Source organism: Trichomycterus rosablanca, chromosome 19 (genome assembly GCF_030014385.1).
Source record: "Trichomycterus rosablanca isolate fTriRos1 chromosome 19, fTriRos1.hap1, whole genome shotgun sequence".
Classification (NCBI taxonomy): Eukaryota; Metazoa; Chordata; class Actinopteri; order Siluriformes; family Trichomycteridae; genus Trichomycterus; species Trichomycterus rosablanca.
In genome coordinates, this window is record NC_086006.1 from 21,178,306 (window position 1) to 21,202,222 (window position 23,917).

At 37.9% G+C, this 23,917-nt stretch overlaps 1 protein-coding gene and 1 long non-coding RNA gene across 2 annotated transcripts; both read left to right on the top strand.

Moving 5' to 3' along the window:
* Positions 1 to 1,211: 1,211 nt before the first annotated feature.
* On the top strand, positions 1,212 to 17,541 carry fam3a (FAM3 metabolism regulating signaling molecule A). Its single transcript, XM_063015136.1, has 10 exons — positions 1,212 to 1,475; positions 4,153 to 4,216; positions 7,608 to 7,715; positions 12,480 to 12,503; positions 12,591 to 12,714; positions 14,587 to 14,645; positions 14,980 to 15,030; positions 15,146 to 15,230; positions 15,857 to 15,983; positions 16,617 to 17,541. The coding sequence occupies exons 2-10, from the start codon at positions 4,204 to 4,206 to the stop codon at positions 16,713 to 16,715; spliced, it is 690 nt and encodes a 229-aa protein (XP_062871206.1). The 5' UTR covers positions 1,212 to 1,475; positions 4,153 to 4,203; the 3' UTR covers positions 16,716 to 17,541.
* A 2,104-nt stretch (positions 17,542 to 19,645) lies between these two features.
* On the top strand, positions 19,646 to 20,080 carry LOC134333446 (uncharacterized). The gene is made up of 3 exons (XR_010015383.1): positions 19,646 to 19,734; positions 19,850 to 19,908; positions 20,004 to 20,080. It is a non-coding gene; the product is annotated as an uncharacterized LOC134333446 (long non-coding RNA).
* Positions 20,081 to 23,917: the final 3,837 nt, after the last annotated feature.

The window sequence follows — 23,917 nt, forward strand, 5'->3', positions numbered from 1 at the left end:
GTGGCTATGTCTGAGGAGGGAATATGGCCGAAACCCTGCAATGGATTAGTGCAGTGTTTCCTGGACCCGCTGCAGCCCTGACTGGGATAAAGCAGCTGATAAAAACGAAATGAGCATGAGATCACTCTGTACACTGTAGTGCACATTTTTGTTTATTTGTTGAATTTTGTTTATTTGTTGTATTTTAAATTTTAACATATTACAAAATATATGTGCCAAAAGTTTGCACACGGCACATTTTTGTTTTTCGTTTTTATAATAGGTTCACTTTAAAACATAAATGTGCCTTCTAAAATACAGTTTGTTCTCACCCAGGGGTTAATCAGGGGTGTGCAAACTTATGGAATTTGTAACACTATATAATGTGTTTTTTAAAACAAGCTGTTGATTTGCATGAATACCTGCACATATGATGTAGGTAAATACATTTAATTGAACTTGCCATTTTAAATAATAATAATTAGTAGACGCAATTACAATTAACTTTTGGACTATACAGTGTGTTTTTGTTTAGTTTCATCTAGCACTATTTTATTATACATTATCGATTACAGCAAAATCTGTTGCAGAAAATAAGCAGGCATTAACACATTTTATTACCTAAAATTGACCCTCACTAACATATAACTTTTTAAATGAGGATTTATTTATAATCATAAAGGAATCTTATTGTATTATGAATAAATAAGTTTTAAAAAGTGTTTTGACTTCGAAATCCTTCAAAAAAAAAAAAAGAATCCAGTGTTTTTTGCTAACTGGCAATATTTAAATTTGTGGCCACAAGCTGAAGCAGCACAATTTATAAAGACATGTTGCCAGAACTGAATTTGTTGGTAATGTGGCCAACAACCAATGAAGTAGACACAATGTTGTGACCAACCTAAATGTAAGATATTTGCGAGGTTGTAAATAAGAGGATGTCATGAAATGTTGGTACTAACTTATTCAGAACCTAAATACAACGTTGTGTTCATGTATGTTTGCTGGAAAGAAACTATTTAATAAAGTTATCAAGAGAAAAAGACAGAATTCTAGTGTAATTGAATAATTGGTTTGCTAAATTACTTTTTTAGAGACTTTTAACCTAAAGTTCTGTGAAAACCACTTAGTAAAAATGCCCGTGTAGAGAAAAGCGATGAACCGCTGACGGTAATGTGGAGCCCTGACAGATTGTGTCACGTGGTTTCTCTACCACTCAAACCGGAACTAACGGCAGGCTATTTCAGTCGCGATGTTGTATTTCTGGTGTTTATTTGTTTCCTTCTCAGTACCTGATAGGGCACATTGTGTATTTAGCTCATGATCAGAAATTTGCTCTGTGTGAGTGGGATGGTGTAATCAGTAGCACAGTCGTTAGGAGAGGTTTAGATCATGTGTGCTGTGTCTGTTGTTGCTTTTGCATTGAGAAAATTGTCCGCATGCACTTAAGTTTCTTTCATGGAAACTTCCTGACCAGCTAATTCATTCCATCAACGGTAATGTAACACTTCATTTCTTGCTAGTGACATTTAACTAATGCTAAAGCGATTTTGTTTTTAGCGAGATACATTTGGTGTGGAAACGGGACGCATTCAGTTTCACTGATCTATGCATAATGTGACTCCGAGTGTGCAGTGTGTGTATGATGTGTAGATTGCATATTGTGTCTCTAGGTGTTGCCTTGTAACCACGGCAGCCGCTCTGCTCCAAAATCCACGGTCATGCAGATTCACTTTTACAGTATAAACACAGCTGGAGGATTTTAATCAGTTCCCATATAAAGTACTTTCTTAGTTTTTACATCTAGCAAAAATTTAGACCTGCTAAGACCAGTTTAGGAATCAGTGACATTTCGTAGCTCAGGTAAAAAGCAGTACAATTCTGACAAGCATGTTAATCAGCACATAATTTTATTATCAAATTTATGTTTAGTAAATCTTCATGTAAACGGCTTATTTGCGTACTACTTAAAAGTATTAATGCTTCTACCTTGCTACTTAAAACTGTACTTTTGTTTAACATTACAAACGTGTTACCACAAAGTTTTGGAGACTTTTGTACAAACTTAAGTTATTTGTGTTTATGAAACATGGTCCCACCAACATTCCACCTCACCCCACTCTCTAATAAAGAATATAATTTGTACAAATAACACATTTTATTGCCAACCCATCTCCTTATTAGAAATATGATATGATCACACCACATAGCATTTTGTAATGTATTAGATTTTTTTTTCTTCTTCACTTTTTTGGTTTTACCTGCTGGAGCAGCTGGAGCAGCTGGTTTGTTTAGATTCCTCTGGCTTTTAAACACGGAATTGTGTTACATCTGAAACACAGATTTGATTGATATTATCAGAAACCATATACCCTACTAGGTCATGAATCATTTCAGGAACAATTCTTCAGAATTATTTCAAACTTAAAGAAGGGTGAGGACATATATTTATATGCACTAATACACACACACACACACACACACACACACACACACACACACACACACACACACACACACACACACACACACACACACACACACACACACACACACACACACACTCTAACACTATATGGTCAAGTATTTGAACACCTGACCCTGAACTTGTTGGACATCCCATTTCAAAAACAAATGGTTGAACTACACTATAAATAGAATGAATTGATCTTTTCAGCTAGAACAACAGCCACTCTCTGAGAAGGCTTCTAACAAGACGTTGATGCTCCGCTTTATTCCAAAGCTGTTCAGTAGGACCAAGATCAGGACTCTGGAGTTTCTTTAAACCATGTCACTTTAGACCTTGCTTTGTGCACAGGGCCACAGTAATGCTGGAACAGGAAAGAACCTTCCCTACCTGTTAGTTGTTGTGGCTGAAATTAAAAAATTCAAAGGGATGTCACTTCATAATTTTGTCCATATAATGTAAATACACACACACACACACATTTGAATACAAACAGATTAATAATGTAAATAAAATACACTATAAAGCCAAAAATATGTGGACACTACACAATAAGTTTATTGGACATCTCTTTGCAATACCATGGGCATGTGGAGCAATGTGGAGTTGGCCTCTTTGCATATATCACAGCAGCCATTCTTCTGTGAAGGCTTTTCACAAAATGCTGTAATCTGTCTGGAAATATGTGCTCTTTTTGTCACAATAGCATCTGTAAGAAGGAATGGTCAGCAATCAGCGCTCCAGTCTATCTAAGTTGTTCTGTTCAACAGCGTTAACATCAGGGTTCTGTGTGGACCACTAGAATTCCTTCACACCAAACTTGTCAAAACATGTACAGGTTGTTCTAGGAACTACAAGTTATTATTCACAAGAAAGGCACACATTGCGAAATGTTACACTTTGAAAACAAAATGGCCTACTAAATATTTGACATGGCATAATTAAGTTCCCTGTATAAGTGTTTTACTTAGAGCTTGCTATTAACATTCCAGTTTTTCCGGGGGTGTTTAATGGGGTTGGGTCTGACTGGTGGGGTTGGGTCTGACCAGTGATCCCTGTTTTAAGTCTCTAGTTTTGCTGGTTTTGTCTTGGACAGTGTTTTCCAGAAGAGTATATATATCATATTTGTTCACCATTTTACTCTCTCTAAGCGTTCCACACACTTAAAACAGGTACTTAAGGCCAGTTTGTCCCTGTACTCGGTAATCATTATTCTGTTTGTCCTTGGCTGTGTGTAAGAGCGCACAAATCAGAGGTGTAAAAGTATAAAAGCTAATTTTTGTAAATGTAAATCTAAATTTTTAATTAGTTTTACAATCAGAATTACATTATTTCTGTTTTTCCCATAATGATGTCAAAATGTGATTAGTGTAATCACTAATCTTTCCTCATTACACGTAAACTTCAAATAAATAACATGAACAGAATTTAATGATGCATTTTGATAGAAGCTGTTTAACACTAAATATATATGATTAGATGAGTGATGTGCACAGGATTTGTTTTTAAATGTAGTCAAGTGTGAAATAAAACACTGAAGTGAAAATACTTTAAGTTCCTTTATACAATAACAAAGAGCTTTTGTTATTTGGTGCCTCGGGCACCTCTTAGGACGGGTAAACACATGTATTACTATGTCTAGAAACACATGCTAGTGTATGTATTTTGTATTCTGTATGTAATTTCTGTTTTCTTCTTTCAAACAGAAGACACATCAAAGTGACCATTTTGTGTTCAGCTTTTGCAGCGCATCAACCATGAGACTAACAGGTGTGTGTGTGTGTGTGTGTGTGTGTGTGTGTGTGTGTGTGTGTGTGTGTGTGTGTATTTATTGTTGTGTACACCGTATTTGAACCAAAAAAAATATAATCTGTATTTCTGCTGCCTACTTTAATTCTTCAGATCAGAAGTGTTTACAAAGCCTGGTCTTTTATTACACCTGCCCTGATGTTCTAATATTTACCCCTCTCTTACACACCCAGTGCAACCACATCAGACAGCTTCATGGAGAACCAGTCAGGGCAGGGATATTACTGAACCAGGATTGAGAAGCACTGGACTGTAAACTTAATCACAATATATGGTCAACACTTTGTTGCAGGGATTAACCTCGGTTTAGCACTGATGTTAGTCAATCCAGTCTGCTTGTAATATGTTCCAATTCATTCTAAAGTAGTTGGACAAATATAAGGTCAGGCCTTTGTCCAGGTCAGGCAGGTTCTTCCACACCAAATTCGGCTAACAATTTGTATTGAATCTAGGGTTAGGGTTAGTAATAGCAAAGAGTAGCGTTTGAATGCTTGACTGGAACCAAAGGCCCAAGCACAAATAATCAAACTCTACCCTGGATTATTATTTTTAATCTATCAAACATCATGTTAGGCACTGTAATAGCCAAGTGTATTGATCTCTTAACAATTTATTTGTATTATACTGTCAAAACGATTCAGTACTACAGTTAGTGCTAAAATTAACCAGAAATATGTGCCTCTTGACGAACCCAAATTTTACCCTTTTTTTTAGGAACATGGTTTCTGAGCAGCTTGCAGAACTACCACAATCACCAGTCACATACTACTCAGTAAAGTAGACCTGTTGTACTGAATTAGTTTAAATCATAAAAGCAAAATATTTTTACTCAAAAGCTCAGGTAAAGCACATATTATTAAACATAAAAGTATTTATTTGATGTATCCAACATGCATTTTACATTGTAAGAAAGCTGTCCTCTTGGTATCTCAATTAACCAGTTCAAATTTGACTGATAGGCAAGTTTATTCTAAATGTAATTAACTTTAAAGCCTACATCATAGTCAAACCACCTTAAAGTTATTACAAGGACATTACTCTCTGATCAAAGTAATTCCAAAAAAACTGTGAAAAAAGTCCCTAAAAAAGTATTTGGTTCCAGAGCCTATAACTAAGACTCTAGAACTCCACCGAACCAGAGTGCGAGCATTCATTTCTAAATCTAGAAATTTTTAATTTATAATTCATTTATAAATTAACCATGAAGCAGGCACAGATGGGGGCTGCCAGCTTAATGTGAAAGTGTGAAGCAGGAAATTCAAATTATTTGTGCACCTGTGCACACACTCTCACACAAAGGCTTAAACAAACAGCATAAACAGACAGTGACTGTCTGATGGCAATGCTATCAAAAAACTTTTACCTATTCTTTACCTGCTGTTATACACTGATCAGCCACAACATTAAAACCACCGCCTTGTTTCTACACTCGCTGTTCCTTTTATCAGCTCCACTTACTATATAGAAGCACTTTGTAGTTCTACAGTTGCTGACTGTAGTCCATCTATTTCTCTACATACCTTTTTAGCCTGCTTTCACCCTGTTCTTCAACAGGACCACCACAGAGTAGGTATTGTTTAGGTGGTGATTCATTCTCAGCACTAAAGTGACACTGACTACCTAGTTGGTTCACCTTGTAGATGTAAAGTTAGAGATGATCGCTCATCTATTGCTGCTGTTTGAGTTGGTCTTCTAGACCTTCATCAGTGGTCACAAGATGCTGCCCACAGGGCACTGTTTGCTAGATGTTTTTGGTTGGTGGACTATTCTCAGTGAGGTGTTTAAAAACTCCATCAGCGCTGCTGTGTCTGATCCACTCATACCAGCACAACACACACTAACACACCACCACCATGTCAGTGTCACTGCAGTGCTGAGAATGATTCACCACCCAAATAATACCTGCTCTGTAGTGGCCCTCTGGGGTTCCTGGCCATTGAAGAACAGCATGAAAGGGGGCTAAAAAAGCATGCAGAGAAACCGATGGACTGCAGTCAGTAATTGTAGCTACAAAGTGCTCCGATATGGTAAGTGGAGCTGATAAAATAGACAGTGAGAAACAAGGTTATGTTGTAATGTTATGGCTGATCAGTGTATACTAAAATGCTCAGAGGGGAAGTAGTAAGGATGTTTCCATTTCAATGTTCTAAGCTTTTCTGAAGGCCACGGTAATTAGAAGAAAATTTTAAATAGACATTTTACAAGCAGGTATCTAATATTAATACAAATTTACAGAATTCATTTTGGGTGGTGCCTGTTTCAGAAAGTATCATGGGTGATTTATGGGATGTAAATTTATAGTACCACACTGCATTGGGCTTTTATGCAAAACAGACCCGCCTTATGTCTGGTAGTGCTAATCATTTAGTGAGTGCTGGTCATTTTATAGTGTGTGGTAGTATTTATATCTTATAAAAAGCACTTTTTTATTTGTGAGCATTAATATAATTTGTGCACCAGTTTACTGCTAGTCTTTAAGTTTGTGTTAGTGTTTAAATAACTGCTGGTTTTTTAGCAAGTACTTGTTTGAGCCAGTGTTTTAGTGAGTGCATTTTAGGTCTTATATATTGTGGCTTCTAGAGAATGCTAGTCTGTTAGTGTTCATCTTTTTTTATTGTGAGTGTGTCTTGTACTGACTTTACTTTATTTATTAACTACTTGATTTTCAGTGAGCTTTTGTCTTTTTGTCACCCAACTTGAGCACTAGTGTCACTGAGCTTGTTAGACAGATCGCTATTGCTAACTCCTAATGGTTTATTTACGTGTAAATGTAAATTAATGCAAATAAAGGGTCTTTATTCTGACCTATTGATACATTTTAGCGACTAGAATTGCCTGTATAGCATTGCTCACATAGCATAGTATTAGCTAGGTCCCTCCACAACTTTATACTGAAACTAATGTTAACATAGATGTTAAATTAACATTCCACTAACGACAAAAGTTTTTTTTAACAACAAATGCAGGCGGTGCCGTATGTACGTCTGCAAAATTTAAAAGGTTAAACAAAAGAGTAAACAAAAGAGATCAAAGAGTAAAGAAAATACTAAAACCAACATTCTACCTGTTGAAGTTATGGTTACAATGTTTGATGGTTGTATGGTTGCTCGGTGGAACCAATCAACTGAGCACATAATGGACCATTCATCATGTAAGGAGCTGTAAATGCTGTAAAAATACTGCTCATCAACATGGATAACAATTTCAGTCAGTTAGTTGTGGTTTCATTAAAAATGACAAATGCGATTTGTTTTTTATATTTAAAACAATTTTAATGTAATTCAAATAATAAAACAGAGTTTCTGTATTAAGTGTATTCTCGTTTGTGCTGTCCTTCTCTAAAACCTTGTAGGACCACTGCGTGTTGTTGCTGTTGTACTCCTTGTGGGTTTGACTTGGCTTCTTGCAAGTTCTGTTATTGGAGGAGATGGAAGCTCTGTGTTGAACATGCTGTTTACTGGTAAGCATTGTGCAAGCATATATATATATATATATATATATATATATATATATACAGTGTATCACAAAAGTGAGTACACCCCTCACATTTCTGCAAATATTTCATTATATCTTTTCATGGGACAACACTATAGAAATAAAACTTGGATATAACTTAGAGTAGTCAGTGTACAACTTGTATAGCAGTGTAGATTTACTGTCTTCTTAAAATAACTCAACACACAGCCATTAATGTCTAAATAGCTGGCAACATAAGTGAGTACACCCCACAGTGAACATGTCCAAATTGTGCCCAAAGTGTCAATATTTTGTGTGACCACCATTATTATCCAGCACTGCCTTAACCCTCCTGGGCATGGAATTCACCAGAGCTGCACAGGTTGCTACTGGAATCCTCTTCCACTCCTCCATGATGACATCACGGAGCTGGTGGATGTTAGACACCTTGAACTCCTCCACCTTCCACTTGAGGATGCGCCACAGGTGCTCAATTGGGTTTAGTCCATCACCTTTACCTTCAGCTTCCTCAGCAAGGCAGTTGTCATCTTGGAGGTTGTGTTTGGGGTCGTTATCCTGTTGGAAAACTGCCATGAGGCCCAGTTTTCGAAGGGAGGGGATCATGCTCTGTTTCAGAATGTCACAGTACATGTTGGAATTCATGTTTCCCTCAATGAACTGCAGCTCCCCAGTGCCAGCAACACTCATGCAGCCCAAGACCATGATGCTACCACCACCATGCTTGACTGTAGGCAAGATACAGCTGTCTTGGTACTTCTCACCAGGGCGCCGCCACACATGCTGGACACCATCTGAGCCAAACAAGTTTATCTTGGTCTCGTCAGACCACAGGGCATTCCAGTAATCCATGTTCTTGGACTGCTTGTCTTCAGCAAATTGTTTGCTGCCTTTCTTGTGCGTCAGCTTCCTTCTGGGATGACGACCATGCAGACCGAGTTGATGCAGTGTGCGGCGTATGGTCTGAGCACTGACAGGCTGACCTCCCATGTCTTCAACCTCTGCAGCAATGCTGGCAGCACTCATGTGTCTATTTTTTAAAGCCAACCTCTGGATATGACGCCGAACACGTGGACTCAACTTCTTTGGTCGACCCTGGCGAAGCCTGTTCCGAGTGGAACCTGTCCTGGAAAACCGCTGTATGACCTTGGCCACCATGCTGTAGCTATATATACAGTGTATCACAAAAGTGAGTACACCCCTCACATTTCTGCAAATATTTTATTATATCTTTTCATGGGACAACACTATAGAAATAAAACTTGGATATAACTTAGAGTAGTCAGTGTACAACTTGTATAGCAGTGTAGATTTACTGTCTTCTGAAAATAACTCAACACACAGCCATTAATGTCTAAATGGCTGGCAACATAAGTGAGTACACCCCACAGTGAACATGTCCAAATTGTGCCCAAAGTGTCAATATTTTGTGTGACCACCATTATTATCCAGCACTGCCTTAACCCTCCTGGGCATGGAATTCACCAGAGCTGCACAGGTTGCTACTGGAATCCTCTTCCACTCCTCCATGATGACATCACGGAGCTGGTGGATGTTAGACACGTTGAACTCCTCCACCTTCCACTTGAGGATGCGCCACAGGTGCTCATTTGGGTTTAGTCCATCACCTTTACCTTCAGCTTCCTCAGCAAGGCAGTTGTCATCTTGGAGGTTGTGTTTGGGGTCGTTATCCTGTTGGAAAACTGCCATGAGGCCCAGTTTTCGAAGGGAGGGGATCATGCTCTGTTTCAGAATGTCACAGTACATGTTGGAATTCATGTTTCCCTCAATGAACTGCAGCTCCCCAGTGCCAGCAACACTCATGCAGCCCAAGACCATGATGCTACCACCACCATGCTTGACTGTAGGCAAGATACAGTTGTCTTGGTACTTCTCACCAGGGCGCCGCCACACATGCTGGACACCATCTGAGCCAAACAAGTTTATCTTGGTCTCGTCAGACCACAGGGCATTCCAGTAATCCATGTTCTTGGACTGCTTGTCTTCAGCAAACTGTTTGCGGGCTTTCTTGTGCGTCAGCTTCCTTCTGGGATGACGACCATGCAGACCGAGTTGATGCAGTGTGCTGCGTATGGTCTGAGCACTGACAGGCTGACCTCCCACGTCTTCAACCTCTGCAGCAATGCTGGCAGCACCTATGTGCCTATTTTTTAAAGCCAACCTCTGGATATGACGCCGAAAACGTGGACTCAACTTCTTTGGTCGACCCTGGCGAAGCCTGTTCCGAGTGGAACCTGTCCTGGAAAACCGCTGTATGACCTTGGCCACCATGCTGTAGCTCAGTTTCAGGGTGTTAGCAATCTTCTTATAGCCCAGGCCATCTTTGTGGAGAGCAACAATTCTATTTCTCACATCCTCAGAGAGTTCTTTGCCATGAGGTGCCATGTTGAATATCCAGTGGCCAGTATGAGAGAATTGTACCCAAAACACCAAATTTAACAGCCCTGCTCCCCATTTACACCTGGGACCTTGACACATGACACCAGGGAGGGACAATGACACATTTGGGCACAATTTGGACATGTTCACTGTGGGGTGTACTCACTTATGTTGCCAGCTATTTAGACATTAATGGCTGTGTGTTGAGTTATTTTCAGAAGACAGTAAATCTACACTGCTATACAAGTTGTACACTGACTACTCTAAGTTATATACAAGTTTCATGTCTATAGTGTTGTCCCATGAAAAGATATAATGAAATATTTGCAGAAATGTGAGGGGTGTACTCACTTTTGTGATACACTGTATATATATATATATTAGGGCTGTCAAACGATTAAATTTTTTAATCGCGATTAATCTCAGAATTTCATATAGTTAATCGCGATTAATCGCATTAAAAAAAATCTGTGTAAATGTTATAGAAAACAAGGATTTTTAAGTGAAATGTTACAATTAAAATGGTGAACACATTTTATGCTAAATGTACTTATGTTAAAAACTGCTGGGACAAGAGAAAACTGTAAGGGAGTTTTATTCACTCACATACTAGGCAGTAATACTATCCAATGGTTTGATGGACGTTTCTACACGAAGTGAGTGTGTTTTGACCCTTTGGGGCTTCCATAGTTCATGGACAACGTGCTTGACTCAGCTGTCCGGTATTCTTTACCGTAACAGAATAAGTTAATAAAGTGTTCTGCTCCCGACAACTTGTGAATATAGCGTGTATTTATTTCTTTATTATGCAAGTGCAGATGCTACGACGCTCTTTTACATTATGTTAACAAACCGCAAATGAAAAACGGTGACATGTCCGACATTAAAACGTTTGTTTTACCAGTCAAGTCTCAACATGAACTAGAATTTGCGTTAATGGCACTATTTATCTTAATCGCGTTAAATTGAGATTGCGTTAATGCGTTATTATCGCGTTAACTTCGACAGCCCTAATATATATATAAACGACAAAAAAACACAATTCGAATAAGTGGTAAGTGGTAAATGTGTTGCCCTTCAAAAGCCAGGTAATGGCCTTTTCACCTAAAAAACCCGTATTTACGATTAGTACAGTAATGAACAGTTCCAAAGAACTGGAACTGTGACAGCCTTGCCTGGGCGAGGATCCAAACTTGTTTTCTCCTCACACAAAGTGCAGAGAATGCTAAGTTTGCTTTAGTCTTATTTCACTTGTGGAATATTTGCCCATCCTGACCGGCTTCAAACAACCTTTTGTTGTGTGACTGCATTCTTTTAATACTACAAAGAATATTTGTATTCCATTGATGTCTGTCTGTCTGTCTGTCTGTCTGTCTGTCTGTCTGTCTGTCTGTCCGTCCGTCCGTCCGTCCGTCCGTCCGTCCGTCCGTCCGTCCATTTGTCTATCCATCTATGGAATTTTAATATGAAGACTACTCCAGGATAATCCGGGGATGATTATTTTAACCATGCTTTATTTAATTTGGAGGTGTGCTTGGGATTACTAAGGCTCAGTTTCTTTCTGTGCTTTCTGGTCAAGAGTAGCGTGTCTCTTATAGTCTGGCCATACAGTCCTCAGTTGTTTATGGTGTTCTTATGGTTGCCACTAGTACACTTTACCCAGCCTTTATCAGGTCATCCTGTAAGTCTTTTGCAGTAACACAGGGATGAGATTGCTAAGGCTTCTGGATGAAATTTTGGAACTTTCGTACGATATTTTAGTTTTCAAGGTCTTTGAAATCTTCTTATACCCATTCCTCTTTTGGTGCAATGAAATGAGCTATTTTGTTACAGGTCATTAGTTGTCACTATGGTTGCAACACACCTTGAACTATTAAATCTCTGGGTGGTGTTTATATAACATGTCACAGCTGATGCAAATGAAGAGTTGTTATTGAGTTCCCAGTGGTTTAATCTTTGAATCCCACTTTTGGTCATACAGAAGATCAGCAATATTATGTAGGGTTTAAATAATTATTAACAAAAAAATTCCTGCTTCTTTGAAAACTACATGATTTAGTTTGTTTGCTTATTTGCTGCATCATTTATCACTAAAGATCTCATTATAAGCAAAATCTAGCTCTGCAGAAAAGTTTTGAGTTGTTTTTTTTTTAGTTGCAGCTCTAGGTGATATTTTAGCACCCACTTCCTTCATAGGTATGTGTCTTTTTAACAGTAAGATATCTTACTTAAATTCATACTCATTTTCTGTTTCAAAGTTTTCTCTTTCAGCTTTTATCTCACTTATTTAGATATGTTTTACTCTATCTTGTTTTTTTACTTATTATTTGTGCCATTTTCTTATCCACAGGTGGAAAAGAGGATATCACTGAAGGTAGGAACATGAAGACCTTAAACTCTTTATTTTCATGGCTACATTTGATGTTAAATTACACTCTAAATTACCTTTTTTTTTTTTTAGAACCAAGACTACGCAAGTACAAGTGTGGCCTTTCAGCCCCATGTCCTCCCAAGCATCTTGCATTCCGCTTGGTTTCAGGAGCTGCAAATGTTATCGGTCCTAAGATCTGTCTGGAGGATATAATGTAAATCTATTTATATTTTTATCTTTTTCCTTTTAAAGTATGTTCTTCATCTTTCTAATTTCTGCTATCTCTATTAGGGATGCAGATTTTTTTTATTAGATAGCCGATGGCCATTAGTCAATGATTAAGCGTTAACCAATAAGCTTAGTAAGTCTTCTTGCATTAAAAACAGCAATGTAACAGAGTAGACATGGCAGTAATGTAGAACAGTAAGATGAACATAAACACCATGAGTAGATCCAGTTCAGTATTCAGAACATAAAGTTTATACAATCTGTACCAAATAGTCTATTAGACATGCTGAAAAACATGCTAATCAAAGAGTAAACATTTATCTAAAGCAACTTCCATTTGTGACTGAATACAGTTAGATCAATTGAGATTTAAGGGCCTTGTTTAGGGTCCACCTTATATGTACTAGTCCAAACCGCTGAGCTACTGCTGCACTAAAGATGTAGTCATTATATTAAAGCTTTTCCTGATAACATTATTGTAGATTTTTTAAGAGGATTATTTTCTTTGTCCATTATTTAATTTGTGATTTTAATGAGTAATAGTTTCTTTGTCTGTTAGTTAAATAATATAAGTGAGTAAGGAGGGGTTTTTTTTCTAATTAGAACTTCTGTACTCTTTGAATGAGTTTGTAAACAGAACTGGTGCATGCATACTAAGGGAGGGAAAGGGTGTGTTACATATCAGCAGTCTGAACTCTCTGTAGTGCATTGTGTGTGTGTGTGGAGATGTGAGATCAAATAAAACATCACTTTTCAACTTTAAAGGACCTGTCTAACCGAAAGCATTAATCAAACAATGACTTTTTTGTCAAATTCAGATAACCATCATTAACATTTCTAATCTAAGCTGTCTAAAAACAACAAGCAGTGACATAAGGTGTCACTGTCTTCTAAAATACACCTTGGACTAAATACAAATACAGTGGTACCTTGAAACTAAACGTCAATTGGTTTTGGGAGTGGCGTTGAGTTTAAAAGGCATTGAGTTTGAAGGTATTTTTTCTCATAAGGATGTTTGGGAAACCTGTTAATGCGTTCCATGGTCCCGTGAAACTGCGTATATTTTAGGCTAATGTAAAATAATGGGGTTTTAACACTAATACACTGAAAATAACACAAATATAATATAAAAACACTGAAATACAATTAAAAACAGTTAAAAATCAATCAAAAACACAATACCTGCACTTTACCTTTACTTATTTATTGTTTTCTTAATCTTCTTAATTAGTGGAAAGAACAAATAAGCAGTAATAATTAAGAGAGGTTTAGTGTTTCTATGTCATTCTTTTAATACATTGCATTATTTTTTTTAAATGATAAGCGTTTCAGACTGGAAAAGCTGATTCTCACAATTTCTCAGAACCCCGAGCTATAACACAAGTTTAAAAAAAGAAACAGGAGAAAAATCCAGCTGTTTTAGACTCTCGGAAAACCAGATTCTCACAATTTCTCAGAACCCTGAGCTGTAACACAAGTTTTAAAGTGAAACGGGAGAAAAATCCATCTGAACACATACATGTGGAGCTTTCAGAGTGAATTTTACGGTTATTCCACACATGCAGATTCGTCTTATGTTTGCATGACGTTTTACCGCACCGCTCAAGCCAAGCACTGAGCAAAGCAGCAGTCGCACACATGCTGAGTTTAAGGGTACAAATTTCTCGATGAGGTGGCATTGAGTTTCAAAGATTTTGAGTTTAGGGGATGTTGAGTTACAAGGTACCACTGTACTTAAATTCTCTATACTAAATACATATTCTGAGCAGCTATCTTACTGTCTAACCTTGATGTTTCTTAACATTGTTAAAAACTAGTATGCTACAGTAAATTCACATAAGTCATCTTGTTTTTTCAGGCTCATGAGCAGCATCAAGAACAATGTTGGCCGAGGATTGAATGTCGCTTTAGTAAATGGTAATTTTTACATTTTGTACATGACTACAGTTGCACTCCAAATTATACACCCAATTAAAGACCCATTGCAAAGTAGGTTTGCCAGTGTGTGCTGACATGAGGGATCCTATGCAGGGGATTGAATCATTCTGAGACTGCAGTAGGCATTAAAAGTGGCATTTGTGTTGATTTTAGAGAAAGCATGTGTTATATTGGTGGTTGAGCTGTTTTGATTGTTTTTGTTTGATTGGTTTCTGCAGTGGCATGAAAGTTTGATAATATAAAATCAAATTGTTATTGTGGTTAAACTAAATAACATTTATTGTGTATGATATTAACATTGTTTTCTTTTTAGGTGTTAGTGGAGAGGTTTTAGAAACAAAATTTTTTGACATGTGGGAAGGAGGTCAGTTTTTTTCTCCATAATACAGCATCTAAGCATCTATTGTATGTCATTCTATGTTATTCATAATCAGTGAAAACCTAAAACCTGATATGAGCATCTTTACTCTTCTTCACAGATGTGAATAATCTGCTCAAGTTTCTGCGACCTCTTCATGAAGGAACTCTGGTGTTTGTGGCATCATATGATGATCCGGCCACTAAGTATGAATCTACTGCACACATTTTAAACGTTTAATTAACTGGTCTTGTAATGGCCTTCATGATAAAGTGTATGCACAAAAGTATGTAGACACCCCTTCTTTTTATTCAGGTCAAAGGAAAGTCCATAAGGACATGATTTGGCCGGTACTTGGGTGGCACAGCAGTTTAATATACTAATCAGCTGGTGGTTCCACAGTAGTAGCTGGGTACTCAATAGACAAGCCTAATGGAGGGTTACCTTCTTGCCGCTGCAACAGCAGTCCCTACTGTCTGGTCAAGGCATCGGCACCAGTGAAGGAACAAGACCGGGAGTAACATGGTTTTCTGTAAATGAAGAGGCTGTCACTGGTTGGAAACTTGCACCTACCAATAGTTAGGCTGTTCAGCCATCCCACCTCCCATCAGACATAGGCAATCATATCTGTATAGATGTCCTTCTGGCCGATAGCACCCCTGAGACTCAAACTCCAGATCGCGGTGGGCTAGCGTGGCAACTCGAGTGCCCCAAAGCCTGTTATAACAGTGGTAATTTCATATGCCCTTGTTTTTGAAATAGAATGTCCATGTACATTTGTCCATATAATTTATTGTCTTGGAATTTATGGCTAATTGACTGTGACATGCAGGATGAATGACGAAACAAGGCGACTGTTTGAAGAACTGGGCAGCACAGCAATAAAAGAACTTGCATTCAGAGACAGCTGGGTGTTTGTGGGAGCCAAAGGAATAGAAAACAAAAGCCCATTTGAGCAGGTAGGAAAATTTACCTTAAATTATAATATTATAGAACATAGAACAATATTATTTTATTATATTTATTATTATATCTTATAACCAGCAGTTTGAGTGGTCATCTACACAATATCTTCCTGTAATAAGATAAGATAAGATAACACTTTATTGACCCCGAAGGAAATTGCAGTAATATTTGTTTAAGCATCTGTATGCTGTTTTTGGCTTTTTAATGCTGGTTCCAGTAAAAATGATTTAAACAATAAGCTTTGCAAATGTAATGCATTAAATTATTTAAACTGATTCTACACTCTTGACTTGATAAAATGGGGGTGTTTGCCCAAATTTTGTCTATGTGTTTTAATAACTGTAGTCATGTAGTGCAGGACATAAAACAATACAAAAAATTACTGACTAATAAGGGCACTTGTTATTTTCTGAGTACAAATGATCTAATAACTACTTGCTAAGCAATAGTTGCTAATAGCTGCATCCCAAAAGTGTCAACTAGGAATAAATAGAGATATAAAGAACAAACAGCTGTTTCATTTTATAAGTAATTTGTTTTTAAGGTTGACATGTTCAAGGTAAAGCCCCCATTTTTTCATAAACGTGTTTCTAACTTTAGCTCTCATTTTATTTTTTCCCCTTCAGCGGATGAAGAACATCAAAAGCAGTAATAAATATGAGGGTTGGCCTGAATCTTTGGAAATGGATGGCTGCATTCCCCTACGTGCTCCACTGGAAAGCTAATCCTTCTGAGATGTTGAATGTCGTCCAAAGAAATGCCTTAAGAAGCTCCACCAATGACCAAACAGTCTGAGTTACAGAGATTATGAACTCTTAAAATGACTTAACTTGCTTCCTTTTGACTAAAAACTTCCAGTTGTAAAAATGGCCACAAATTAACATGTGGTTGTGTCACTGAAGAAACAAAAGGTGGTTCATAGAACTGAAGAGTAAATATGTGAAATCAGTGATGTATGAAATCAAATGTTACAAATGTATAATTAACATCTCCATAACAAGAACCAGTGGTTATTGATGCGCATAGATAATAGATAACTTACTCTCACTGGTTACTCTCAAGGTTTGATGAGGAGAATCAAGGTTTGATGTGTTGTGCATTCTGTTCATTGTGGTTGTGAAAATAGTTGATGTACCATAGCCTTCCTGTCAGCTCCATCACTTTTGACCTTATTTATTAACAAGACGTTCCTTTCTGCAGAACTGCCACTCACTGGATGACCTTCTGTTTTCCCACATGGACCATTCTGTAAAGTCTGTTGTGTATAGAATTTCTAGATCATCAGCATGTACTGATGCACTTTCCAGCCCTTCTGAGACCAACAATCACACCACTTTTAAAGTCACCCTGGTCATGTTGTTTCTTTATTCTGAGTTTGATAAGAACTAAAGCTTTTTAACTTTGTCTGTTTGAGTTTTATGTACTGTGCTGCTGCCACATGATGGGTTAATTGGATAAATACATCAATGTGGAGATGTGCAGGTGTTTCTAATAAAGTGGCTGTCAAGTTTCATTCCTACCATTCTGAGAAATTTTAGCTTTTCACAGAAATTTTATTCTTTATATTGTCCTTTTTTCATTATGCAGCTCATTTTTGCATTTATTTACAGTGACACAAATGGCATGCCATGATTTATGACTGAGCAAAATACTAAATGATCAAGTCTATGTACCATGTACTGTGTTACATAACTGGGAGGTATTGTGTGAAAATATGGATTTTAGAACATTTTTATTTTATAGTTTACTGTAATTGTTTTTGACACAAAACTGCTGGTAACAGCTCGTTCAAATACCACTGCCTTGAGGGTTCATGCACAATAGATATGATCAGCATTTTGAATTGTTTTTATTATATCCTATTGAGTGAAAAAGTGTATGTCCTCTGTAGAACAAAAATGTGACAATAAAGTGTAAATGTGATATAATCTGGATCAAAAAGCCTTGTCCCAAAATAACTTCAGTGTTTAGCATAAAGTATTTAGAGACCAGACCATCCTTTCCCAAAACCATGGCCATTCATATATATTTAGCCCCACTCTCATGAACATACAAGAGCGTCCATTTTGAGGTGTGTTTGTGGGAATTTGTGTCTATTAAGTTTGTAAAGTCAGGTGCTGATGCTGGATATAAAGCACTGGCTCGCAATTAATTTTAAAATTTTTCCCAGAAGTGTTCAGTAAGGTTGAGGTTCTGTGCTCTGTGCAGGCTGCTGAAGTTGCTCCCCACCAAACTCCTTAAATCATGTAGTTCCAGACCTCACTGTGGGCATAGGAAGGGTCAGTAAAGGGCCTTTCCCAAACTGATGCCTTACCTAAAATCATAATTAGGAAGGGTGTACAGAAATAAGCACATGCAGGTTCTACAGCTTCAGTGGTAGGAAGAAACTAGAGCACCTGAAGTAAATTTACAAGGACACAGAAAGAGCATGTCAAATTCTTTACAGTTACCGATAGGAGGTGAGGACAAATCCCCAGGACCCTGTAGCTGTAAGACACTTTACTTGCAGCTCCACTTTTTCAACCATTCTAAAACATTTAGACGTGTCCCTCCAATATAATGTGATTATGACCTTGAGTTTGCTCATGCAATTTTATGGTCTAGTCATAAATAAGAAATAACAAAGCGTACTACTACTAAAAAATAACATGTGGCTGTCGCTGGCTATTTCTGCGGCTACTGCACATTAACTTCTTTACTTACTTACATTTTCTTGGATTCCAGCTAGATATAAAATCTCGTTTTCATAAACTTGTGTACTCACAACTGATAGCATGGGATACAAACACATATTTTACTGTATTTATGTGAAAAGGGAGTATATATGTGCACATCTAATCTCTTTAAGTTCGTTGTGGTATGTGTTTTAATGATATTTTGAATGATTTACTGTATTTACAAAAATGAACGCAGAAGCAAAATGCAGTACCTGATGTGACTTCACGGTACGTTAAACCGCGCATGCGCGACACTTAGCGCTGCTCGGGCGCTGACTTACTATGACGTAACACAGTTCTTGACAGCTGTTCCATAATTCAGGAGTTCAGTTTATCACATCTGTAACTACAGTGTATTACTCAGTGTGTTGTACCTGCAGAGCTCCACGTAGTTTAATACATTTAAACAGTTTAATTAATACACGATGCCTCGCTTAACTTGGTGTCGTATTTTTAAGCGGGTAAGACAAAAATACATATATTATTTAGATTATTAGACAGTAAAATGTGTATTAATTATTACATTTGTGTGTTTTCATGAGCAGAATAATAAAGTGTGCCCAGCGGAATGTGTTGAGGACACTGTCAGCACTACAGAAGAGTAAGAAACAATCCATAAACTGATAATACAGCTGTGTTAACACAATAATTAAATCAGTGTAAAGGTGAAATGATCAATTAGGAATATAAATCAAAACAACAGAATTAATCTACTCAGACATATATCATTCTAGACCCAGTACATGTTTATTAATAAAATATGAAATACTCTTACTCCTATGTACATTTCACATTGCAACAATGCATACTGTTTATTGCACCAATATATACTTTATACTACATACAACACCAGATTCTGAATATTACACAATGCACACGTTTACACCAAACTGTTTACATATAACACTGGTATAAACTGTTGTTTCTTTTTGCTAATAGGGAGCAAATAAAGAAGAAACTTGATCCCCCAAAGACCTCAGGCAGATGTCGGAAGTTCATCAGAACTCTTATGAAATGTTTTACTCGGGTAAATCATGATAAAGATGAAATTGAAAAATGAGTTTTTCTCAGCATAATGTTGCACCAATACAATAACTTTTTGTATATAAAATAAATTGTTGTGTGTTTGTGGTTTTTCTAAGCTGAAGAAGAAAATGTCAGGAGCAGGAAAAGAAAAAACATTGGCCAACAATACAGAAAGGTAAAGTGCTGTAGATGGAAACTAGCTGCATTTAGTTCAGTCATATAGTGCGGCTCACTTTCCCTAATCTGCTGTAGTGTAAATCCTGTGTCTAGGGTGGAGAAAGAGGATAAAGCCCAAAACGAAGAGGCTGAAACACCCACACCCAGTCTTTCCCTAACCAGACTGCAGCAGCTATGGAGCAGAGGGTAGGATTTACAACTGTGTCTACATGTGTGTAGTTTTATAGGTTGATACAGCATATGAACCCCAATCAGCGTTGTGTTTGTATCTACATGTTTATTGCAGGTTTACAAATTTCGGAAATAGCTGCTATGTGAATTCCAGTGTTCAGTGTTTGTTTAGTGCAGAGCAGTTCTGCACGCAGCTCCTGTGGCAAATAAAACAGGGGATACAGTATCCATCAAACAAGCTGAGCAGGTAGTAGCAGAACACATGTTACATGTTAAAACTCTTTGGGGACACAACAGACTAATATGCTAGTCCTATCAAGTAAGAATCTTAGCTGTGATATCAACCTGGCCAGGCATCCAACAGTAACGATTGGCAGCTGTGGTCTCATCTGGTCAGTCAATGTACCAGGTGCAAGACGTTTCTGCCCTGGTGGGTGTAAAGCTGCAGCATGCTTGTCAGAGGGGGCATGTGATAGTTCATGGCTCTCCTCTGTCAGGCCAGGGGTGGTTCAGCAGCAGAGGAAATTACAATTTATCACACAATGCTTTCCAATATTCACCATCTATGTGCAGGCACATTTGGCAAGCCAGCAGAGGCCACAATTGCAGCAGTAATGAAAAATCCCTTCAACCATTGCTGCTAAAAGATATAGCCAATAATGTCTGTGTAGGTCACCTACCGGTTAGAAATACAGCTGAGAATCGAACTCAGATCTCAGCAGTTGTGGACTAGTGCATTGGACCTGAGTTATTATTTATTTACCATAATTAGAAAATTATTTGGTTTGCTTCTCTGCAATCAGAGGGTAAAATCAGAGATGGTTACTGTTAAAGTGTGTCTTGTGCCTTTGCAGGTGTTTTGCTGGACTGTGGTTGATGAGAGAGAGCTCCAACTGGAATATTAAGGATGCTCTCATGTTGAGGTTGATTAATCAAGCTGCTCTCACCAATCCCGAATTCACACCAGACGACCAGAATGTGAGAAACCATTACACATCATACACAAGAAATACTTACAGTGCCTTAGAAAAGTATTCACTTCCAAATGCTTTTTCACATAATTTGCCAGGATCATTTTGATCAAGGGTGTGAATCAACTGATTTGGCAAGTTAATTTCTCAGATCAAAGCTACTATTAACATGAAATGTCTATGCAATAAATACTTAAAGGCACCTTCCTGTACTGGAAACTTCATGATATGTTGTACTGTTGTGTGTTGGTACATGCTGTACTCATATATGTAAAATCTTTGCATGTTTAGGATGCCCACCAGTTTATGTTCCACTGTCTGACACAAATAGAGCATGCAGTAAGCTGGGCAGGGAGCAGAGCCTCGGATTGCCCAGTTAAAGCAAATTTTAGCTTTCAGATCACAGGCATAATCACATGCAGAGGGTAAGAACCACTGACAAAATATTCTCACAGACTTTCATTTTTTTTTTAATCTATAGACTACAAATCTACTTATTGTGTGTGTGTGTGTGTGTGTGTGTGGGCATGTATGCAGGTGTAGAGCTGAGAAAAGAAGAACTGAGGACTACAATCACCTCTCTCTGGCTCTTTTAGAAAATGGATCAGTTAAAGATTGCCTTAAGTTCTTTTTTAGGGTAGGTGACCCACATAGACATGAAAGTTTCTACATGTACACAGTGGACAGGTTGCTAATGCATCACAGTACAAATGTATGTGTGTGTGTGTACTTATCTAGGACGAGGAAGAAATCAAATGCAGATGTGGGGTCTGTGACTGCACTTCTGCCAGCTGCAGGTGGACATTTTACACACTGCCCCGGTAAGCTTATACACTGTGTGTCTATCTGAGCTTTAACGCTAACAGTGAGCAGCACAAAAACAGCTGGTGAGTAATTATTACTCCCTCTTTCTCTCTGCAGGTATCTGGTCTTGCAGCTGAAGAGATTTAAGCTTTCGGCAAATTTTAAACTAAAGAAACAGCTCAACAGTGTCAAGATTGACCCAAACTTACAACTGAGACTGCCAACGCAAAGGTTACACACACAGACACTGTATCTCATATATTTTATTTTCATTAACCATTTCAACATGTAAAAGTTGTGGCAGGGCCAGTTCCATTGAGAAAAACTGGGCACAAGGCAGGAATATCCTGGACAAGGCACCAATCCATGTCAAGACATCAGTTACCCCCTAGACATAGCCAATCATGTCTGTGTAGAAGCCCGGCTGGCCAGTAGCACTGCTGGGATTTGAATCTGGATCTCATTAGTTGTAGACTAGTATAATAGAATACTGCACCATCCGAGCAAGCCTAGGTTTGAAAACTTAGGGTTTACCAAGACATTTTATGTGGGATTTGTCGTACATCACACAGTCTTTACTGTGCGATTGTGAGAATAGGTTTAACCTGTTAAATTACCGATTGATGGCTGCAAGAGTAAATGGTAAAGGTGCTCCAATAATGTTTTAGGTTTTAAGTATGAAAGGACTAATAGTTTCGTATTTTTATTATAGTACACGGGTCCAAGAAGAAGATAAAAACATGGATGAAGATGTTACACCACAAGGTGAGTCAGTTACGAAACACTGAATGAACCTCTGTTTGCTAGCTTGGCCACCAAAGTGGACAAAAGCTGGTATCATGTGATGTGTAAATGCATTATTGTTCAGTTACAATAGGGCTACAGTACCTAAGTGCAGGTTGCAAATCCATGTGTCACAAATAGTCCATGGACCAAAGGATGAGAACCCATGGATTACAGGTTAAAGGTTGTACACATTTTAATGTGCATCCACTGAAAACACACATTACAGCACTGCTTAATATCAGCTTATCAATAATTCTGTAAAGTATCACATTTAAAGATTCCAGGCTGTAGAGCAACTTATCTTAGCTACCATTACCTTTCTGTGTTTCATCCATCTTTGTGTAGAATACAGGAAAGCTGAGGAGAGAACAGACAGGCATGAAGTGGTGAGGCAGACAGAAAGAAATTAAAATATATAAGAGATATACTGTACAGTATATCTATAAGAGCTAGAATTTTAAAATCTGTGTAGAAAATAGGACAGAAGCAATCTTAGAAAATATAAACAGAAGGATGTACATTTGCAGGGTGTCTGTATTATATGTGTTGACTACTTTTTCTAGGACCAATATGCCAGTTATTCATTGATCAGTGTGCTGAATCATTATGGATCTACCATACACTCAGGTAACATCTCTCACACACTAGCACATGCAGTATGGACAAACAAGTGTGCTTAAACATATAGATTTGTTCAAATATTTATGTCATGGCTTTGTAATCTGTTTAACACATTAATTCTAATTCAGGCTGTTTCTATCTCCATCAGGACATTACACATGTGACTGCTTCAGCCAGACCGACCATCTCTGGCTGTCATACGATGATGATGAAGTCTCACTGACAACAGAGGAGTACATTCTTAACAAAAGGCAGAAAAGTGCTTATGTTTTAATCTATGAACTGCTGTGAGCACTTTACTGTTTTACAGATTCAGCACTGTACTGAAGATCAGAACAGATCCAAACAAGACATCAGAAAAGAGCTCTTCAGTTGGAAAATGGCATTTGGGATTAATTCCTAGTCTTTGTTCAGACCCCCACACTGGCCAGAGGAGGACTGGCTCCCCTAGTGACTCTTGGTTCCTTTCAAGGTTTCTTCCTTTATTGACTCAGAGGTAGTTTTTCCTTGCCACTGTCGCCCTAGGCTTGGTCACTAGGGGCTTGAGTCAGTGGGAGATGTCACCCTCATAAATCCTGTATGGTCTGAACACGTAACTCCAGTAACCAAAGAGACTAGGTTAAAAGTAATTGACTAAAGGGGCTAAGTTACACC

Excerpts from the sequence above, each read along its gene's own strand:
- fam3a (XM_063015136.1), top strand. Across the intron at positions 12,504-12,590 it reads AAAAGAGGATATCACTGAAG|AACCAAGACTACGCAAGTAC; the intron begins GTAGGAACATGA and ends TTTTTTTTTTAG. Across the intron at positions 15,031-15,145 it reads TTTTGACATGTGGGAAGGAG|ATGTGAATAATCTGCTCAAG; the intron begins GTCAGTTTTTTT and ends TCTTCTTCACAG.